Below are 18,458 nucleotides of genomic sequence, written 5' to 3'. Positions count from 1 at the left end.
GGGTTTGCCCCGCCTCCCGTCCAAAGCCTGTAGGTTGTCTGCCTCCCTCGGAGCCAGAGCTTATAAGGCTGCGGGCCAGGCTGCTTCTGCTTTGCACGCGATGGCCACCTACCAGCGCTACCAAGCGCAGGCGCTGGCCGAGCTGCACGAGGGCGGGTCCAACCCAAGCTTATTACATGAGCTGCGCACCGCGACCGACTATGCTCTTCGGACTACTAAGTCCGCCGCGTGTGCGCTGGGGAGGACGATGTCCACACTTGTGGTTCAGGAACGCCACCTCTGGCTAAACCTGGCCGATATGCGCGACGTTGACAAAGTTCGCTTTCTTGACTCGCCCATATCCCAGGCTGGCCTGTTCGGCGACACCGTCGGTGAATTCACCCAGGAATTCAAGGCGGTGAAAGAGCAGTCGGATGCGATGGGCAATGTCATCTATCGGCGTGGCCGTAAGCCCGCTCCGCCCGCCGAGCCATCCACCTCCGCTGTTCCTCGCCGAGGGCGCCCGCCAACGAGTGCTGCCCCGCCCCCGCCTGCGCCTCCGGCCAAGCGGGCGCGGCGTTCACCTCGAAAGCAGGCAGCCCCTCCTGCCCAGGGCGCCGTTAAGTCCGGTAAACGGACCGCGAAGCGTCCCTGAGACAGGCCATCCGGAGAAGAGGAAACTTGCTCTTTCCCCGCTGGAGGGCGGGGCCCCGATAACAACGGTACTTTTCAGTGCCACCAAAACATCAGTAAAAGAGCACTTTTTCCCTTCCCCGGATGTGACTGCACGAGTTCTGCCAGTCCGGGACGCGCTGCCTTCCGGCTCGCAGACTCTACGTGCTTCGCCAGTGGCTCACGAGCGCTGGGGGGACGGTCTCCCTTTCCTCAGCCCTCCAGCCCCCTCTCCGGAGTCAGGGTGCGGAGCCAGAGCGAATCGCTCTCCTCCAGCTCTTCCGCGGGACCCTCGTACTTCCCGGATCAGCACACCCACTCCGCGCTGCCCCACCGCTGGTACGTCAGCGATTGTAGCGATGACTCCATTAGCGAGGGCTCTGCCTGCCTGGTTAGCGCGGGCCAGCCCCTCGCGGTGGCTCATACGCACAATCAGACTCGGTTACGCGATTCAGTTCGCGAAACGGCCCCCCAAGTTTACGGGCGTGTATTTCTCCAGGGTCAACCCCCTGTCCGCCCCTGTCTTGCGAGAGGAGATTGCTGCCCTCCTGGCGAAGGGTGCAATCGAGCCGGTTCCTCCAGCCGAGATGGAGAGTGGGTTTTACAGCCCATACTTCATCGTACCCAAAAAGAGCGGTGGGTCACGGCCAATCCTAGATCTGCGCGTTTTGAACCGCTGTCTGCACAAGCTGCCGTTCAGAATGCTCACGCAGAGGCGCATTCTCCAATGCGTTCGTCCTCGGGATTGGTTTGCAGCCATAGACCTGAAGGACGCGTATTTCCATGTCTCCATTCTTCCACGCCACCGCCAATTTCTGCGGTTTGCGTTCGAGGGTCGAGCGTGGCAGTACAAGGTCCTCCCCTTCGGGCTCTCTCTGTCTCCGCGGGTCTTCACCAAACTCGCGGAGGGTGCCCTAGCGCCCCTTCGGCTCGCGGGCATTCGCATACTCAATTATCTCGACGACTGGCTGATTTTAGCCCACTCGCGGGAGCAATTGATTATGCACAGGGACAAGGTGCTTCGGCATCTCCGCCTACTGGGGCTTCAGGTCAACCGAGAAAAGAGCAAACTCGCCCCCGTGCAGAGGATTTCTTTTCTCGGGATGGAGCTGGACTCGATCACCATGGTAGCGCACCTCTCCGAGGAACGCGCTCGCCTGTTGCTGAACTGTCTGAGGGAGCTCGACAGCAAACTAGTGGTCCCACTGAAGTTCTTTCAGAGGCTCCTGGGGCATATGGCATCCGCAGCCGCCGTCACGCCGCTCGGGTTGCTCCATATGAGACCACTTCAGCACTGGCTTCACGATCGGGTCCCCAGACGCGCATGGCACGCGGGCACACACCGGGTCTCGGTTACTGCGCTGTGTCGCCGCGCCCTCAGCCCTTGGAACGACCCCTCGTTCCTACAGGCCGGTGTGCCTCTAGGACAGGCGTCCAGCCATGTTGTTGTTTCAACAGACGCTTCCAACACGGGTTGGGGGGCCGTGTGTCGCGGGCATTCGGCTGCGGGCCTCTGGAAGGGTGCCCAGCTGCATTGGCATATCAATCGCCTAGAGCTGTTGGCAGTGTTCCTCGCTCTCCACCGCTTTTTACCGGTGCTGGAGCGGCAACACGTGCTGGTCAGGACGGACAGTACGGCGGCGGCGGCGTATATCAACCGCATGGGGGGTATGCGCTCTCGCCGCATGTCTCAGCTCGCCCGCCGTCTGCTCCTCTGGAGTCACCCGCGGCTGAAATCGCTGCGCGCCATTCACGTCCCAGGCACGCTCAATGAGCCGATGCGCTCTCACGACAGCTGTTACGCCCTGGAGAATGGAGACTCCACCCCGAGTCTGTTCAGCTGATATGGGCGCGATTCGGGGAGGCCCAGATCGATCTGTTTGCTTCCCCCGAGAACGCTCACTGCCAGTTGTTTTTTTCCCTGACCGAGGGCTCTCTCGGCACGGATGCACTGGCCCACAGCTGGCCTCGGGGCATGCGCAAGTATGCGTTTCCCCCAGTGAGCCTGCTCGCGCAGTTTCTGTGCAAGGTCAGGGAGGACGAGGAACAGGTTCTGCTAGTTGCGCCCCTTTGGCCCAACCGGACCTGGATATCAGAGCTCTCACTCCTCGCGACGGCCCTCCCCTGGCGGATCCCTTTGAGAGAGGACCTACTCTCTCAGGGACAGGGCACCATCTGGCACCCTCGCCCCGATCTTTGGAACCTCCACGTGTGGTCCCTAGACGCGAGGAAGACTTAGGTAACCTACCGACTGCGGTGGTTAATACCATCACTCAGGCTAGAGCCCCCTCCACGAGGCGCGCCTACGCCCTGAAGTGGAGTCTATTCACTGAATGGTGCGTCTCTCGCAGAGAAGACCCCCGAAATTGCCAGATTAGTGTTGTGCTCTCTTTCCTTCAAGAGAAGTTGGACAGCAGGCTGTCGCCCTCCACTCTCAAGGTTTACGTGGCCGCCATCTCCGCTTATCATAGCGCGGTAGCTGGCGGCACCGTGGGAAAGCATAACCTGGTCATCCAGTTCCTTAGGGGTGCTAGGCGAATTAATCCATCTCGCCCCCCTCTCATGCCCTCTTGGGATCTCGCCCTCGTTCTCACGAGTCTGCGATCCGATCCCTTTGAGCCACTCGAATCAGTATCTCTAAGATTTCTGTCCCTGAAGACAGCTCTGCTGGTTGCGTTGGCCTCCATCAAGAGGGTCGGGGACCTGGAGGCATTTTCGGTCAGTGACTCGTGCCTGGAATTCGGGCCGGATTACTCTCACGTCATCCTGAGACCCCGCCCCGGTTATGTGCCCAAGGTTCCTACCACCCCCTTTAGAGATCAGGTAGTGAACCTGCAAGCGCTGCCCCCGGAGGAGGCAGACCCAGCCCTTTCTTTAATTTGTCCAGTTCGCGCTCTGCGCATTTATGTGAACCGTACTCAGAATTTTAGATCATCTGAGCAGCTCTTTGTCTGTTATGGCGGTCGGCAGCAGGGAAGTGCCGTATCAAAACAAAGATTATCCCACTGGATTGTGGATGCCATTTCACTCGCTTATTCGAGTCGAGGTCAGCCGTGTCCCCCGGGAGTTCGTGCACACTCCACTCGGAGCGTTGCATCCTCTTGGGCGCGTGCACGCGGCGCCTCTCTAACAGACATCTGTAGAGCTGCGGGCTGGGCGACACCCAACACATTTGCAAGGTTTTACAATCTGCGAGTGGAGCCGGTTTCCTCAAGGGTATTAGGTAACCCTTTGGTGATTGAGGAGACAACTCGGTAGGGTGTTGAAACACGCTTGCGGCGCCATTCTCCCTAACACGGAGGTACGTGCGCCTTTTTTATCTGTCAGTAAAGTTCCCCGTCAGGTGAGCCCTGCAGATTCCTCCGTGGCCCCCAGCACTGACTCAGCGGAGGAGTCACTTGCTGGCCCACTACGTTGTAGGTCTGCCCGCTGGTCAGCCCGCGTTTTGGGTATAGGTGCCTGCTATGCGTGATCCCCACTAGGCGATCCCATATGCTTATTCCGCCACGGTTAAGTCCCCCCCCTGGGTGGACCCGTGTCTTCCCTCTCCGCTAACCACTCTTTTGCTATGCGTACTCCCCCTTTTTAGGGCTAGTCCATAGGTAAATTCTGCCATCTATCCCCCCCTTGGGTAACGGATGGCCTCCGCAGCGTCCTCCCTATCGGGATTGCACGCTTCCCAACGTACTGTCGTATTTCCTAGAATTATCTAGATGCTCACGACTTCCCAAAAAATATATCTAAATCCGTAAAACTTCTGTTGAAGTAGGATAAATTAGGGCCAGGGACACGTTGGAGGACCGCGCCCCCCATGATGTGGGTGCGTCACGCTTGCTTGACTATCTCCTCATCGGGGGTGTTGGTAAGGTGCAGTCATTATGGCGCTTTCCATATTCTCCCATTCATGGCACTGAAGTTCCCCAACCGAAGGGGAACGTTCGAGGTTACAGAAGTAACCCTTCGTTCCCCGAGGAGGGGAACGGAAGTGCCATATTCCGTCGCCATAATGACTGTCCCTTAGCTGTTTGAAAGTCTCTTCAGCTTAAAAGGATGGCGTCTGCTGGCTTCAGGTGTGCTTATATGCTGAGATAATTGCAGATGTCGCACACCTGCGCAAGCTTATGCTGCCAATTAATTCATTCATTGGCCCGTTCAATACTCTCCAGATAAGCGGCTTCTGATCCGAATCCTCCCATTCATGGCACTTCCGTTCCCCTCCTCGGGGAACGAAGGGTTACTTCTGTAACCTCGAACGATTTACATGTTCAAACCAGGGTTGTGATGGAGAAAGAAGACTTTTTTGGGAATTTTCTAAAGACATAGCTCTGGTCTCCATAAACACAGTTAGATACAATGGTAACTTTAGGTACTTTAGCCATATAGTATGTCATCAAGCACATTCAGAAACTTAATGCAATACATAAAGTCCATAAAGTGGACGCTTCATGATTTATTCATTTTTATTTTTTGGTTGTGCTTAACACTTTAGAGAAGGTGCTACACAAACAACGAAAAATTGATAGCTTCTGCTCTCTAAATAACATGCAAATTCGGGTACCTTTGCGTAAAGGGCCTATTTTACATATTTATCAGGTGTAAAACTTATCATATGCTGCTGTTATTGATGTAACTAATGCAAACTTTGTTATGAGAACAAGAATAAGAATAAGAAGCCAAATAACATTTAAAAATGCATCTTGGGCAATTGAATTGTGATTGGTGTCGGGTGTTTGATCAAAAGTAATAATAATTTGCACAAGTTTAAAAAAATGTTTTATAATTAGTCGCAGATGTCAGGTTGTTTGCAAGATTAAGCTAGCATACATTGCATTTGGTGATATATTGGTAATGTTTGTGTCCATGGTGTACTGTACACATTCAATGATCTCAAACCATAATCCGGTGATATTATTTAAATGGCTGTCATATTAAAGATAGCACACGTACACCTATGCTTGGATTTACACTGTATTATACAGTGAAGGAAATAAGTATCCAACACGTCACTATTTTTCTCAGAAAAACATAACTATAAAGGTGCTGTTGACTTAAACTTGTCACCAGATGATGATAACAACTAAAGAAATACATATATGAAAGAAAACAAATCTAATTAGTTTACAAACTTAGTTTTGTGTAACAAAATGAAATGACACAGGGGCAAACTATTAAACACATGAATAAAGGAAGGTGTAAAAAGCAGTGAAAGCCTAGACAGCAGCTGAAATCTCTCAGTAGTTATTCAGCAACCATCTGTCCTTCGTCTTTGTAAATTACTATTAGCTGCTTCAGTCCAACGTCTACATTAGCAGGATGATGAAAATGAAACCAGGGTGAACATTTCAGCTAGACAATGACCCAAAACATAGTAAAGGAAACTCTCAAATTGTTTCAGAAAAAGACAATCAAGCCGTAGAATGGTCCAGCCAATCACCTGACGTTGATCCAATAAAAAATACAAATTAAAGATCAGTTTGGATAGACAAAGCTCACGGAACCATCATGATTTTTACACTCCGTTGAAATCTGTTAAGACATCTCACACCTGAGCAATGCATGTGACTTCATTCTACATTTGAGAGTCATCTTTAGGCTGCCATCAGAATCTGAATCATCACCATCTGAATGGCACACACGTTTCAACATGATTGCAAAAAAACGCTTTACCAACTTAAAGGTACTGTTTTGCTGTTTGTCATGTTTCTGGGCAGGTAGGTGCATTGACTATAACACCTGAAAGAAAAGGTCAGATATGAGTGATATGTTTCCTTTAACAGAAAGAATTTTAAAATAGCCATGAAGAAGCATAAACAAAAGATATTTCATTGTTTGTTTGCTTTTTTTAGCGCCATCCCATAATTTTTTAACCATTTTATTGCCTTATTTATCTTCTAAACATCTTGTGCTTACGAAGAAAATGAGTTTGTTAGCCTGGAGCTATGGAGTAATCAATGACGGCACATACATAGTAATGAGAGTGTACCAACCAGTGGGGAAAAAAGACTTAAATAAGTAATGAAATTTAACGAAGATAACTTAGGGGCTTTTTATGTGCCATAGTTGTGGCCAGGATAGAGATGGTATATGAGACCAAACTAGCTCAGTTTTTTATTTTTATTTTTTGGTCTCTGTCACATTTGAATCCCATGATCAGGCACTGCATCAGCCCTCAGGCTCAAATACCTTTCCTTAGGGTGAATTAAAGTAAAGTGGAAAACCGAAGATCTGATGTAGACAGTCTATGTTAACACTTGACTCATTTGAGTTGCCAAATGCCTCGCCTTCAGTGTAAATGAGAGTTAAAGTCAGCGGTCGGAGAAGGAGAGAAATCAGACAAATCTCACATCTCATGTGGGTCAGCAATCTGCATAAGCAAAGGCAAACACTGCTTTCATATTCTTCCTGACCAATTACGAGAATACTGTATATCAAGCTGTTCAATGTGCCTATTAATAAGTTTCACCACAATTTGTCTGTTTCTATATTTCAGCTATTAAAACATGGTTTCAGACATATGATTTAAATCACACATTCTGTACAAAATTCCTTATTCACCCACATACAAATGCTCATTACTCAATTAAATATTTAGTTAAGAGACTAACATTAAAGACCAAAATAAAATGTTACTGTTCCAAGCCAATTACTGTAAAATAAGAAAAAATAGCCATGACACCACTTTTTGTTATCATTTTAGACTTGTTTTATTAAATTAATTTATTAAATCTTTTATTTATTTATTACTTGTTTATTATTATTATTATTATTATTATTTTTACAGTGAATGAACACCTGTAAACAGTTTTTTCACCGTGATGCTGTTTTGTTGGGACAAAATTGGCAAATCTGGTTCTGGAAAAAAAATTGTCACATTAAATCAAATCAGACAGGAGTTATTTAGCAGTTGTAATTGTAACACGATGCACATAATAAGTTGTCCATGTCCAGTCGGCATTGTTGTGGAAGTTTGAATAGTAATTAAAACTAATTAGAACTTGAATGGAAATTTAGTCTAAAATAGTCACTAAAGGGCAACTATTTTACCACTTTTACAAGATGTAAGAATAGCCTTTGGTCTCTCCAGAATATGCCTTTAACGTTTCAGCTCAAAATACCAATCAGTTTATTTATTATGGCCTCCAGAATATGCCATTTGGTGTCTGAATACATTGAAGCTGTTTTTGAAGGCTCTGGCTTTAAATGCAAATGAGGTGCTTCTCCCTGCCCACTGATCACATGTGCATGTCTGCTTCCCATCATGCATACGTCAGATAAACAGCACAGAGACAGACTCAGACTCAGCTGAAAGTCATTAGTCAAATTCATTAGTGAAAAATAGGAAGTGAGCTTATTTCATATATTTGTGGTGTTTATTCAAGCCTTTCTGAAAAGATGAGTCTCACACAAAAGCCATTTGCAGTACACATTAGTGTTTACTGATGCTATGGGGCCATGGTAATTATAGCAGTTAAGAATTAAATAATGGTTTCACTGTTTTTATTAAAACATGATCTTTTTTAAAAAAACATTTTAAAAGATCACAGAGAGTTGTAACAACTATTTTTTTTCCAGTTTATTTGCAAATATTTTTTGTGGACATGTTTATGCATGTATTATAATACACGGTGCCTGTCAGTCAATTCTAAAACTATTCTCAAACTATACACACACAGTTCTGTCCAAACAGCTTACAAAAGTTGTTTTTCCTCATTGGTGCCCTTTATTAGTATTTTACACAGGCAAATCACATGAGAACATAGATGCAAACCACATTAAGGAAAACTGTTTATAAGCAAGTTTATAAACAGAGAACTTAATTAAACAGGACTATAAGGGTTTTATATTTAATAGTGATGAAATTTTGCAGTGATATTTATCTGTTTGACGTATTGGGTGACATCACAGTGAATAATAAAATGTTCCAGCTCACACAGATGATTCAAAAGAACAAAAGAGAAATTAATGCATTGCGTTTGATGGAAGCTGTCATTTCCTCACTTTAGGACCTCGTTAAGAGTGTCAGTCATTATCGTCATGCCCTGTAATCCTTTACTGTCATGGTTTATAATCCTTCTTTGCCTCCTTTATTGTCAGTGCTCATGCTGTGTTTGCTGTGTGTGTATGTGTGTATGTGTGCGTGACAGTATTGCCAAACCAGACCTTCAGAAAGTAAACTTTCAAAGCAACTTTGAAATAGGTTTTTTTTACCCTGAAAGTTTACAAGTCAAGCCCATATTCTGATGCTCATCATGTATCCATCAGAAATCGCTCTTTTGTGAGGGCTGATTTAGACAATGAAGCAAGAGATTAAAACCTTGTTCTTTAATAAACGCCTATGCATTGAAATGCTTGCCGGGCATTGCTTTTAATGGAAGGATATTCAATAAAACACCAGTGTGCGAAGCAGAGGTGTAGTTATGACCTCTGCAAAATAGTTTCTGTAAGTATCAGCGTTAAAAATGCCAGGAGAAAAGGACACCATATTCAATCAAGAAAATGTGTCCAGTGGTAAATGGTTTAGTTGTAATTATAAGAAAGGACTATGTGCACTTTCAGTGAAAATGAATTGTTATTAGTGGCCTGCCCTGAAAAAAAAAAAAATCAGTTTACCTGGTAGAAGCTATTTATCTCTGCTAAAATATATCTTTAAAACGTTTGGTATTTTTAGGGTTCTTCAACTTTTCAATTCCCCCTCTTCAGAACACAATTTGAATAGATGTACGGTAGAGGATTGTAGATCCAAGAATTAAATGCCCACTGTTATGATTGGTTACTAGTTTAAAAGGATAGCTCTGTGTATCAATGTAAAGTTCCTTCAAATGTCCTTCAAAGACAGAAGCTGCTGGGATTTAGATTAAACATGCAACTTCATTGCAAATAAAGTTCAGAAGCAAGGTAACATAAAGGTAATTGATATGCCATAGTGTCTTTGGGGGCTTGCAGGTTGTGGACTGTGGTGGGGCCAATCATGGTGAGGAGCCCCCCAAAAACTAGGAGTTGTTCAATTGGAAAATTTCTTGAATGACAACAGATGCTTGTTAACTGAATAAATAGATTGTTCAAGTTGATTTTATGACCATTAGAAATACTACAATATATTAACCCATACAATAAAATATTGTGCACTTTCATTAAAGAATAGCCTATTTTAAAAAAAATTTTGTTTGTTTTTTTTATAATAATATCAAAATTATTAACTGATTGTTGATTGGAAACAACACTTGAAGAATGGGCTAAACACGATCTAGGGAAGGTGCACAACTTCAAAGTATAAGCTTGAAGAAAGAAAATATGAAATCGAAATGTACTTGGGTTTTGAGTTCAGGAGCTGACAAGGCCAGAATAAAATAAATAAATAAATAAATAAATATTGCACACGCGCACACACAAAACTCTAGAAAGCACTGCACACCAGACAGTTTATCACAGATGTACTGCTTGATCGCATCTCACTATAGTTGTTAAACGTGATATTTAATTAATTTTGCCTCTATCTAACGACTCTTTTGTCTTTTGAATCTATCAGGTAATGTGTCACAGCGTCAGTACACTGCTTCAATATTTTGCTTTGACAAGTGTACTTGTAATTGTAGTGAACACCTCAGATACTATTGGTTGATTCCTGTTGGTTGTGCACCTTTTTTTGACCAACCACGTTTGTTGGCGCCATTATAACACCAGTAACATGGTTAGTTAATTATGATTTAGTTATGGGTAAAACAAAGACCATGCGGGTCAGGTAGTTGAAAGGCTAAAAATAATTAATTTGTCATAAATTAAGTAATTTTTGACAATTAATTAATTGATTGCCTCCTATGATATTGCCGCCTTCGTCCATCGTGATGTTTCATATTAAACACTGTACAATGCCAAATTGGTAGATTTTGTCCAACTCTAATTTCCACTTGAAGAAGCAACCACTCTCGTCAGCAACCATTTCAGATCATGTTCTTCAGCAATTCAAAAGCACATGCTGACGGTTAACGTTATTTAAAAGAAGCATTTTGTTCTTCTAATAACTATATTAGTGATGTAATTACAATACTTTGTGTAACTGTAATTAAAGTACACAAATTTAAAATGTAATTTGTTTTATTACTGCATTCCTCAAAAATGTAATTAGAGTACAGTAACGCGTTACTGTGGAACGCGTCACACCCAACTCTGTAAAAAAAGCAAAAGGGTCAAATAGGTCATAGAAATCCAAAAATAGCAAAAACAAAGCAAACAATACTCACAAATCTCTTAAATCTCACAAACTTCAACACATACACAACTCTGTATTATGCAAGAAATAAATTGTTCAAAACACACAAAGCAAGAGTGACCCAAACAAAGATGGCTGACAAGGAAGTTGCGTCAAGCTTTGTAGGCCATTCAGAGTGAGCAACCAGTCTGAAATAACCAATCAGACGTTTACTAGGCAGAGCAGAGAGAGACAGATAATTCAAACATTGCAGGCGAACATGCAACAATACGGTTGTAACGGGTATGGTCTTTTTTAAAGGTGAAATGCTTTGAATTCTTTCACAAGATTAGGTTAGATTAGATTAGATTACATTAGATTAAATTAGATTAGATTAAACTTTATTTCATTACACAATTACAAGGCAACGAAATGCTGTTTAGGTCTAACCAGCAGTGCAATAGCAGCAAGTGCAGGATACAGGAATAAGTTATAAAGTTATAGAAAAACTATGGTCATATTTACAGATGGATGTACTGTCAACATTATGTACAGGTTGTATTAGCGATGAACAGAGATTTACAATAAATTAATATATGTACAGATTGCTATTGATAATCAGAAGTGTGCAGATAGATAAACATAATTACAAATGTATATGTACAGTGGGTGTGCACATAACTACAAATGTCCATGTGTAGTGGGTATGTACAGTTCAAATAAATGAATGAATCAGTGGAATGTAGTGAAATGAATATGTGCAATTTTTAAATGTGCAAATGTTAAATAGTGCAGTGATTGTGAGGAGTATAAGTTAGAGAAGATTAGGGGGTGTATTTTGGGGGCAGAAGAGTCAGTGGGGGGGTTTAGAAGGGAGACAGCTCTGGGGAAAAAGCTGTTCCTCAGTCTGCTAGTTTTTGTCCAGGGGAGCCTGAAGCACCTGCCGGAAGGCACGAGAGAAAACAGTCTGTGAGCAGGGTGAGAGAAATCCTTAAGAATACTGCATGATCGGTGCACACAGTGTTTTTTTTTGGATTTCCTCTATGGCTGGCTGTTTGATCCCTGTGATGCGTTGGGCAGTTTTCACCACCCACTGCAGTGCCTCACGCTCAGCAACAGAGCAGCTTCCATACCAGACTGTGATGCAGTTGGTCAGGATGCTTTCTATTGTGCAACGGTAGAAGTTTACCAAGGAAAGGTCCTTTGAGGTGTGGGTCCCCAGGATCTTGAAGGATGAGACAGGCTCAATGGCCATCCCATTGATGTGGATGGGATCATGTGAGCCTGTTCGTCCCTTCCTGAAGTCCACAATGAGCCGCTTGGTCTTGTTGGTGGAACAGATTATTGTCGGTGCACCAGGTGACCAGATGCTGTATCTCCTCCCTGTAGTCAATGTCTCATCAATGTTGCTGATTAGACCAACCACTGTGGTGTCATCTGCAAATTTGATGATGGTGTTGGATCTGTTCTCAGGCCTACAGTCGATGGTACAAAGGGAGTAGAGGAAGGGGCTCAGCACACAGCCCTGTGGTACACCAGTGTTGAGTGTGACGCTGGTGGAGCAGATGTGGCCTGATCCAACATTCTGAGGTCTGTTAGTCAGAAAGTCCATAACCCAGTTGCAGAGAGATGGGTCAATATCCGGGTAACTAAGTTAGATCATTAACTTTAGAGGGTATGACAGTGTTGAATGCTGAGCTAAAGTCAACAAACAGCATTCGTGCATAAGTGTTTTTATTGTCCAGATGTGTGCGTGCAGTGCTATGGACACAGCATCTTCTGTGCTCCTGTTGCCATGGTAGGCAAACTGATGTGGGTCGATTGATGGCAGAGAGTCTTTCAGATGTGCCAGGACCAACCGCTCTAAGCACTTCATTATGATGGGTGTGAGTGCTACAAGGCGGTAGTCATTCAGGCATGTTGGGCTGCAGTGTTTTGGCACTGGGAGAATATGGTTTTAAAGTATGTTGGCACAGCTGACACGTTAAGTGACAGGTTGAAAATGTCTGCGAATACCCCAGCAAGCTGTTCTGCACATGCTTTGAGGACACGCCCAAGAATACCGTCTGGTCCAGCAGCCTTACACACATTGATTCAACTCAGTGCGGTGTAGACTTCTGCGGAGGTGAGTGAGATAGGTAAGTGGTTGGTTGAGGAAGTGATCCTGGTGTACGGTTCTTTATTGTCTCTTTTAAAGCGGGCATAAAAGTCATTTAGCTCGTTCAGGAAGGAGACATCTGTGGCTGTGGGTGTGGACTGGCTAGGTTTATAGTAGGTGATGGCCTGGATGCCCTGCCACATGCACCAAGGATCAGAGTTGGAAAGGTGCTCCTCTAGCTTTAGCCTGTAACAGTGCTTGACCTTTTTTACGCCCCTCTTCAGATTAGCCCTGAAAGTGCTGTAGGCCTGTGCATCCCCTGATCTGAAGGCAGTGTTGCATGCCTTTAGCAGGAGGCGCACCTCCTTGTTCATCCATGGCTTTTGATTTGGGTAGGTAGTGATCTGCTTCTGGGTTGTAACACTATCTTTGGTGGTGTTGATGTATCCCAGAACAGAGAAAGTGTAACTGTCATTGTCTGTGTGAGAGCCACAGGTGGCCTGGGAAGCAAATATACTCCAGTCTGTGTGTTGAAACCTGTCCTGGAGTGTGGAGTCTACCCCCGCTGGCCACACTTTGATGGTCCTCACTGATGGCTTCACATGGTGATGAGGGGTGAGTACTTGGGGGTGAGGAACAAAGAAAGGTGATTTGATTGACCCAAGTGGGGGAGGGGGGTCACAGCATACGCTTCAGCCATGTTTGTGTATATATGGTCTATGTTTTTGTTTCGCCTTGTATGGCAGAAAATATTTTGATGGAACTTGGGAAGCACTGTCTTTAAGTTTGAGTGATTAAAATCTCCTGCAACAATAAAAGCAGCCTCCAGGTGAGCAGTCTGTTGTTTGCTGATGGCTGCATGAAGTTCGTTCATAGCAAGCTTGGCATCAGCATCAGGAGCTGCAGTTATAATGGTGGAGGTGAACTCCCGTAGCAGATAAAACGGTCTACATTTAAACATTAGATATTCCAGGTTAACAGAGCAATGTCTCCCAATTATGACAGAGTTTGTGCACCAAGCTTTGTTAAAATAATTGCATAATCCTCCGCCTCTGGTCTCACCAGTCATCCACCATTCTGTCTGCTTTTACAAGTGTTTCAGTAATAGTTTAAATGTAAAAAAGGGTATAATTTCACTGCATACTCATTTGTAGTAAATACTTTTAACATAAAATAATCTATACTGTATTGTAGGCTGTGTGCACTTATACCTGCTGTTTTGGTTATGAAGTAAAGCACCCCACCTTCACTCTGGCTAAGGGCTATGCAGTTTGCTCTATATGTCACTGATTTCTGCATAGATGTGTTTGTTTTTATCGTTATTTAAAGATGAATAGCTAAGCACATTTAGAGCTGGTGTTGCCACAATGCAAGTTTAATTTAAATTCAAGCTTTTTTTAGACTGAGAAAGATGAATTCCGAAATACACATTTTTATTGGTGATCTCTTATATGTTAAAATATTTTTGAGAATTTTTGTATTCCTTAGCTCATTAGCCTTTAAGAATTGCACTAAGTTTGAATGCATTTAATTACTATGGACCGTTTTATGGACAATCCAACTGATGCATTTTAAATACATATTCTGCACTTATAATACATCAAAAGTTATGAGAATATATCTCATAACTTTTGATTAAATAAATGAATGCCCTGTACATTGTCAAAAACAACAGTGAGGTTTTAGGTCTACCCAGAGATGAAAGCCTTTGCATGCTTTTTAGTTGGCAGGTTTGACACTGATGATGAATTTGTCTTGCGTCAAAATGCTGAGAGTTTGCATCAGTATTCATGTTGACTTTATACTACCAGCATATAATATGATCTGTCTGTCTTTCTGTCACAGCTACAGACTCAAACAGATAGAAAGAACATATGCTTCTCTTAATTTCCCCATATGAATCAGGAGAGTGTGAGTGATGATTTGCGCATAGAATGTGAATTGGTTCCTTTGATTTATAAAGGAACTTCTGCTTATGTAACAGCTTAACCATACTCAATCTAAACATAGACATCATAACAGATGTTCCAAGAAAATTGAATTATCCACATTGAATTATCCTTGACTGCTAATATTGAGTCATTCATTAGTTTGTTGAAATTTTCCATTTCATCAATCCATCTCGTCATGTTTTACATTTGAGCAAATCCCATTTGTACACATCACAGTGCTTAAATCCACCCTTGCAAGGAGTGTGTCAGTTATTAATATTTAATACTGCTGATACGCTGCAGTTTTACATATAATTTTCTTCTCTCAGACTGTCCCTTTAGTGGGGTTCTATATATAACAATATGAACTCCTTTGACAGACTGATATTTTCACAATTTTTGTATTTTTAAATTACAGTTAAAACTAGTTTCTGTGATTTTAATACAATGGCATATGAAGTGACAGCAAGAAAGCAACGTATTCTGCTCTCTCTGTGTTTTCCCTTTTTTTACATTAGTTGTAGATTATTTTAAGTACTATAGACATTCACCCAATGCTTTCTGCTTCTCACAAATATACAGTATATGGTTAAAGGGTCCACTGATATCACTAAATTAATCAACAAATAAATCTAAAGAACAATTAATGATTTAAACCCAAACCATCTGTCATTTAGTGACATTCAGTTTTGAAATTAAGATGTATCTGATTTAGTCAGATCAGAAGTAGTACAATAACTTTTGTTTACACTTGCTGTTTTAATCCATCTCTTTTTTAAACACTTTCAGACAAAAATGGCACAAAAAGCTCAAAATCTATTAATTCTAAAGTTTGCTAGAATTAAAATGAACCAAAGTGGATGTTTTATTGTATTATATAAAAATTAAAACACCTCAAGTGTTTCAGAAATAAAGAGTTAAGTCTTTCTAGACCAGTGGTGTTCAAACCCGACCCTGGAGGGCCGATGTCCTGCTGAGTTAAGTTCCAACTTGCTTCATCACATCTTCCAGAAGCTTTCTAGTATATCTAGGCTGCATCCGTAACCGCATTCTTCCATACTATGTAGTACGCTAAAATCAGTTTGCGAGCCGAGTAGAATGTCGGAATTTATAGAATTCAAAAACCAGTATGCGAGAAGTACCCGGATGACCTACTACTTCCGGCGAGATTCTGTAGTGCGCATCCCATGCACGCTGCACTATCCCATGATGCCCCTCGAGAGAATTCATGAATGGGAGTAAAGCAACGCAGGTTCGTCACGTGACAATGACAAAATGGCGGATGTAGTACATCCGAATTCCATTTATACTTTTCACATTCAAACTGCATAGAACGTACTTTTCTAATGGCCGAGTAGTACGCTTAAATTCAAATGCAGTAGTAGGTGGTTTTGGACACAGCCCTTGTAAAAACTTGATTGGCTGGTTCAGGTGGCTTGAATAAAGTTGGAGCTAAACTCTCCAGGATACCGGCCCTCCAGGACAGAGTTTCGACACCCCTGTTCTAGACAAATAAGAACACTTCTCAACATATCTAATGTGAGCCATACTGTCATAAAAAGTCAAACAGATTTGTTTAGAAACAAAGACAGAATTGTATTGTTTATTTTCTTTCTATCTTTCTTTCTCATATAGGCTCTTTACAGGGGGAATATCAGCGGAAGTTGTATAAGGAGTTGATGGAGAACTATAACAGACTGGAAAGGCCTGTTCTCAATGATTCTGCACCCATAGTGGTGGAGCTGGGACTCACACTGCTTCAAATCATAGATGTGGTGAGTGTCTGCATCAGCTTTTCTTTTATGCCATTCTGTTTTCATCATGCAGGTTAGATTTTTCTGTTGATGATACTGTAAGTACATTCACAATAACATGTCAGCTACTAGCTATTAGTATTAGTAGACTTAGGTTAGGTTTAGGTTCAGTGTTAGAAGAATAATTTAAAAACACGGCATGGCAGTTCGCAGTCATTTTAGTACTGGTGGAGTGTCTGTTTATTATACTGTATGCTTACACTTATTGTAATGGCTCCTTAATAGATATTCTAGAGAATCTTTGCAGGTATCAAATCAGTCTACAATTCCTAACCATAATCTAACAGTCTAAAAATACTCTGATTAGAAGTACAGTTGCTGACGTAGATGCAAAATTACTAAGTCAACAGAATGTCCAAAGGGAACTATTGAAATAAAGTGATAAGGAACAAACAATGCAATCATAATAATGATGGTCTACAAATGAGCTATTAATATCCTCCAATAAACATGTTCGTTACTTCCATTAAATGTCTGTTTTAAAATAAGTAGTATTGTTGACATTACAATAAAGTGTAATGCATATTTGTGGCTTAACTGTCCAAAAGTTGGCAGTGTTTCTTAATTTTATCATTATATTTAAACGTTTATAGTCTAGTGAATTGCTTCCAAGTGCAATGGATGTCAAAACAACTTAACAATTAACACCCTTGTATATTGGGCTAGTTACAATTTTCTGACCTGCTTGGACCTATGAGCAGACCACTTCACTTGGGAACTGTGCTGTTAATGAAAATGTTTGTTTTCTGCTCCTTAGCAGATGTTGTTTTCTTCTCACCAGACTCTTAATAATCAAAATTATTTCTTTGTTGTTGTGAAGGCAACCATAAACCCAGTTATAATATGCCCTAAAACCTTCAATTAAAAAAAAAACCTTATATATATTATTTATATACCATTATATATTATAAAATATAAGGATTTCCTTAATTTTAAAATGTTTCGTTGGGACAAACTGCAGTTGTTTATCCCCAGACATCATGTGTAATAATTACACAATTATTATAACGGATCATTAGGACTGAAATGATTAGTTGGCACTAACTACATTGTAAACATTAAAATTGATTGTTTGATTGATTGATTGATTGATTGATTGATTGGCATAGTTTTTGCTTGCATATGACTTAAAGAGGCCTTTTGTAACTCTTTTTTTACAAGGTGTAAGATAAGCTTTTGTCCGCAGAGTATGTATGTGACGTTTCAGCTCAAAATATCCTAAAGATTTTTTATTATACCATGTTAAAAAATATAATTTTGGATTGGTGGAAATACAAACAGTTATGACATCCATGCATCAGATAATTAGATATCAAGTTAAGCAATAAACTCACAGCAATGATAAAAAAAAGAGGAGTTTTTAAAAACTAGAACTAAAACTGTATTGTGTAAATACAAAACTAACTGAAACTAACAACACTTATTGCAAAAACGTCCTTCGTTTTTGTCTTTATAAATGTATTTAATACATACTGTAAGCCTTTTAGAAGTAAATCTATTTAATTCACCCTGCCAGGTGTTTGACCCATACAGCACCCCAAAGTCTGTAATCCTGCTGCCGTTGACCAGGTCAAGCCACTTCTCTTTCAGTCATCCACGCTGTTGCTCCCAAACAAATGGCTGGACCTGGTGGACATGACAGCAGCACGGTGACAACATTAAATATGATCTGAGCAGACACTTAAAAATATTAATTTAACACATTTGTACTCAACAATGGGTTTTATTTCTGTATTAGTGATCACGAACAAATTGTTCTTTTTAACCAGATCTTCTAA

General features: G+C 42.3%; 1 protein-coding gene across 1 annotated transcript in view; it reads left to right on the top strand.

Annotated features, from left to right (window-relative positions):
• The window catches only part of chrna8 (cholinergic receptor, nicotinic, alpha 8), a 135,256-nt gene that overhangs the window by 15,810 nt on the left and 100,988 nt on the right, over nucleotides 1–18,458 (top strand). Inside the window, exon 2 of the mRNA XM_021473897.3 lies at nucleotides 16,502–16,641. Within this exon, the coding sequence (XP_021329572.1) occupies nucleotides 16,502–16,641 (140 nt within the window). The remainder of the gene's footprint in view (nucleotides 1–16,501; nucleotides 16,642–18,458) is intronic.

The sequence above is a fragment of the Danio rerio genome, chromosome 1 (assembly GCF_049306965.1).
Source record: "Danio rerio strain Tuebingen ecotype United States chromosome 1, GRCz12tu, whole genome shotgun sequence".
NCBI classification, from domain to species: Eukaryota; Metazoa; Chordata; class Actinopteri; order Cypriniformes; family Danionidae; genus Danio; species Danio rerio.
This window is presented reverse-complemented; position numbering and strand designations above follow the sequence as displayed.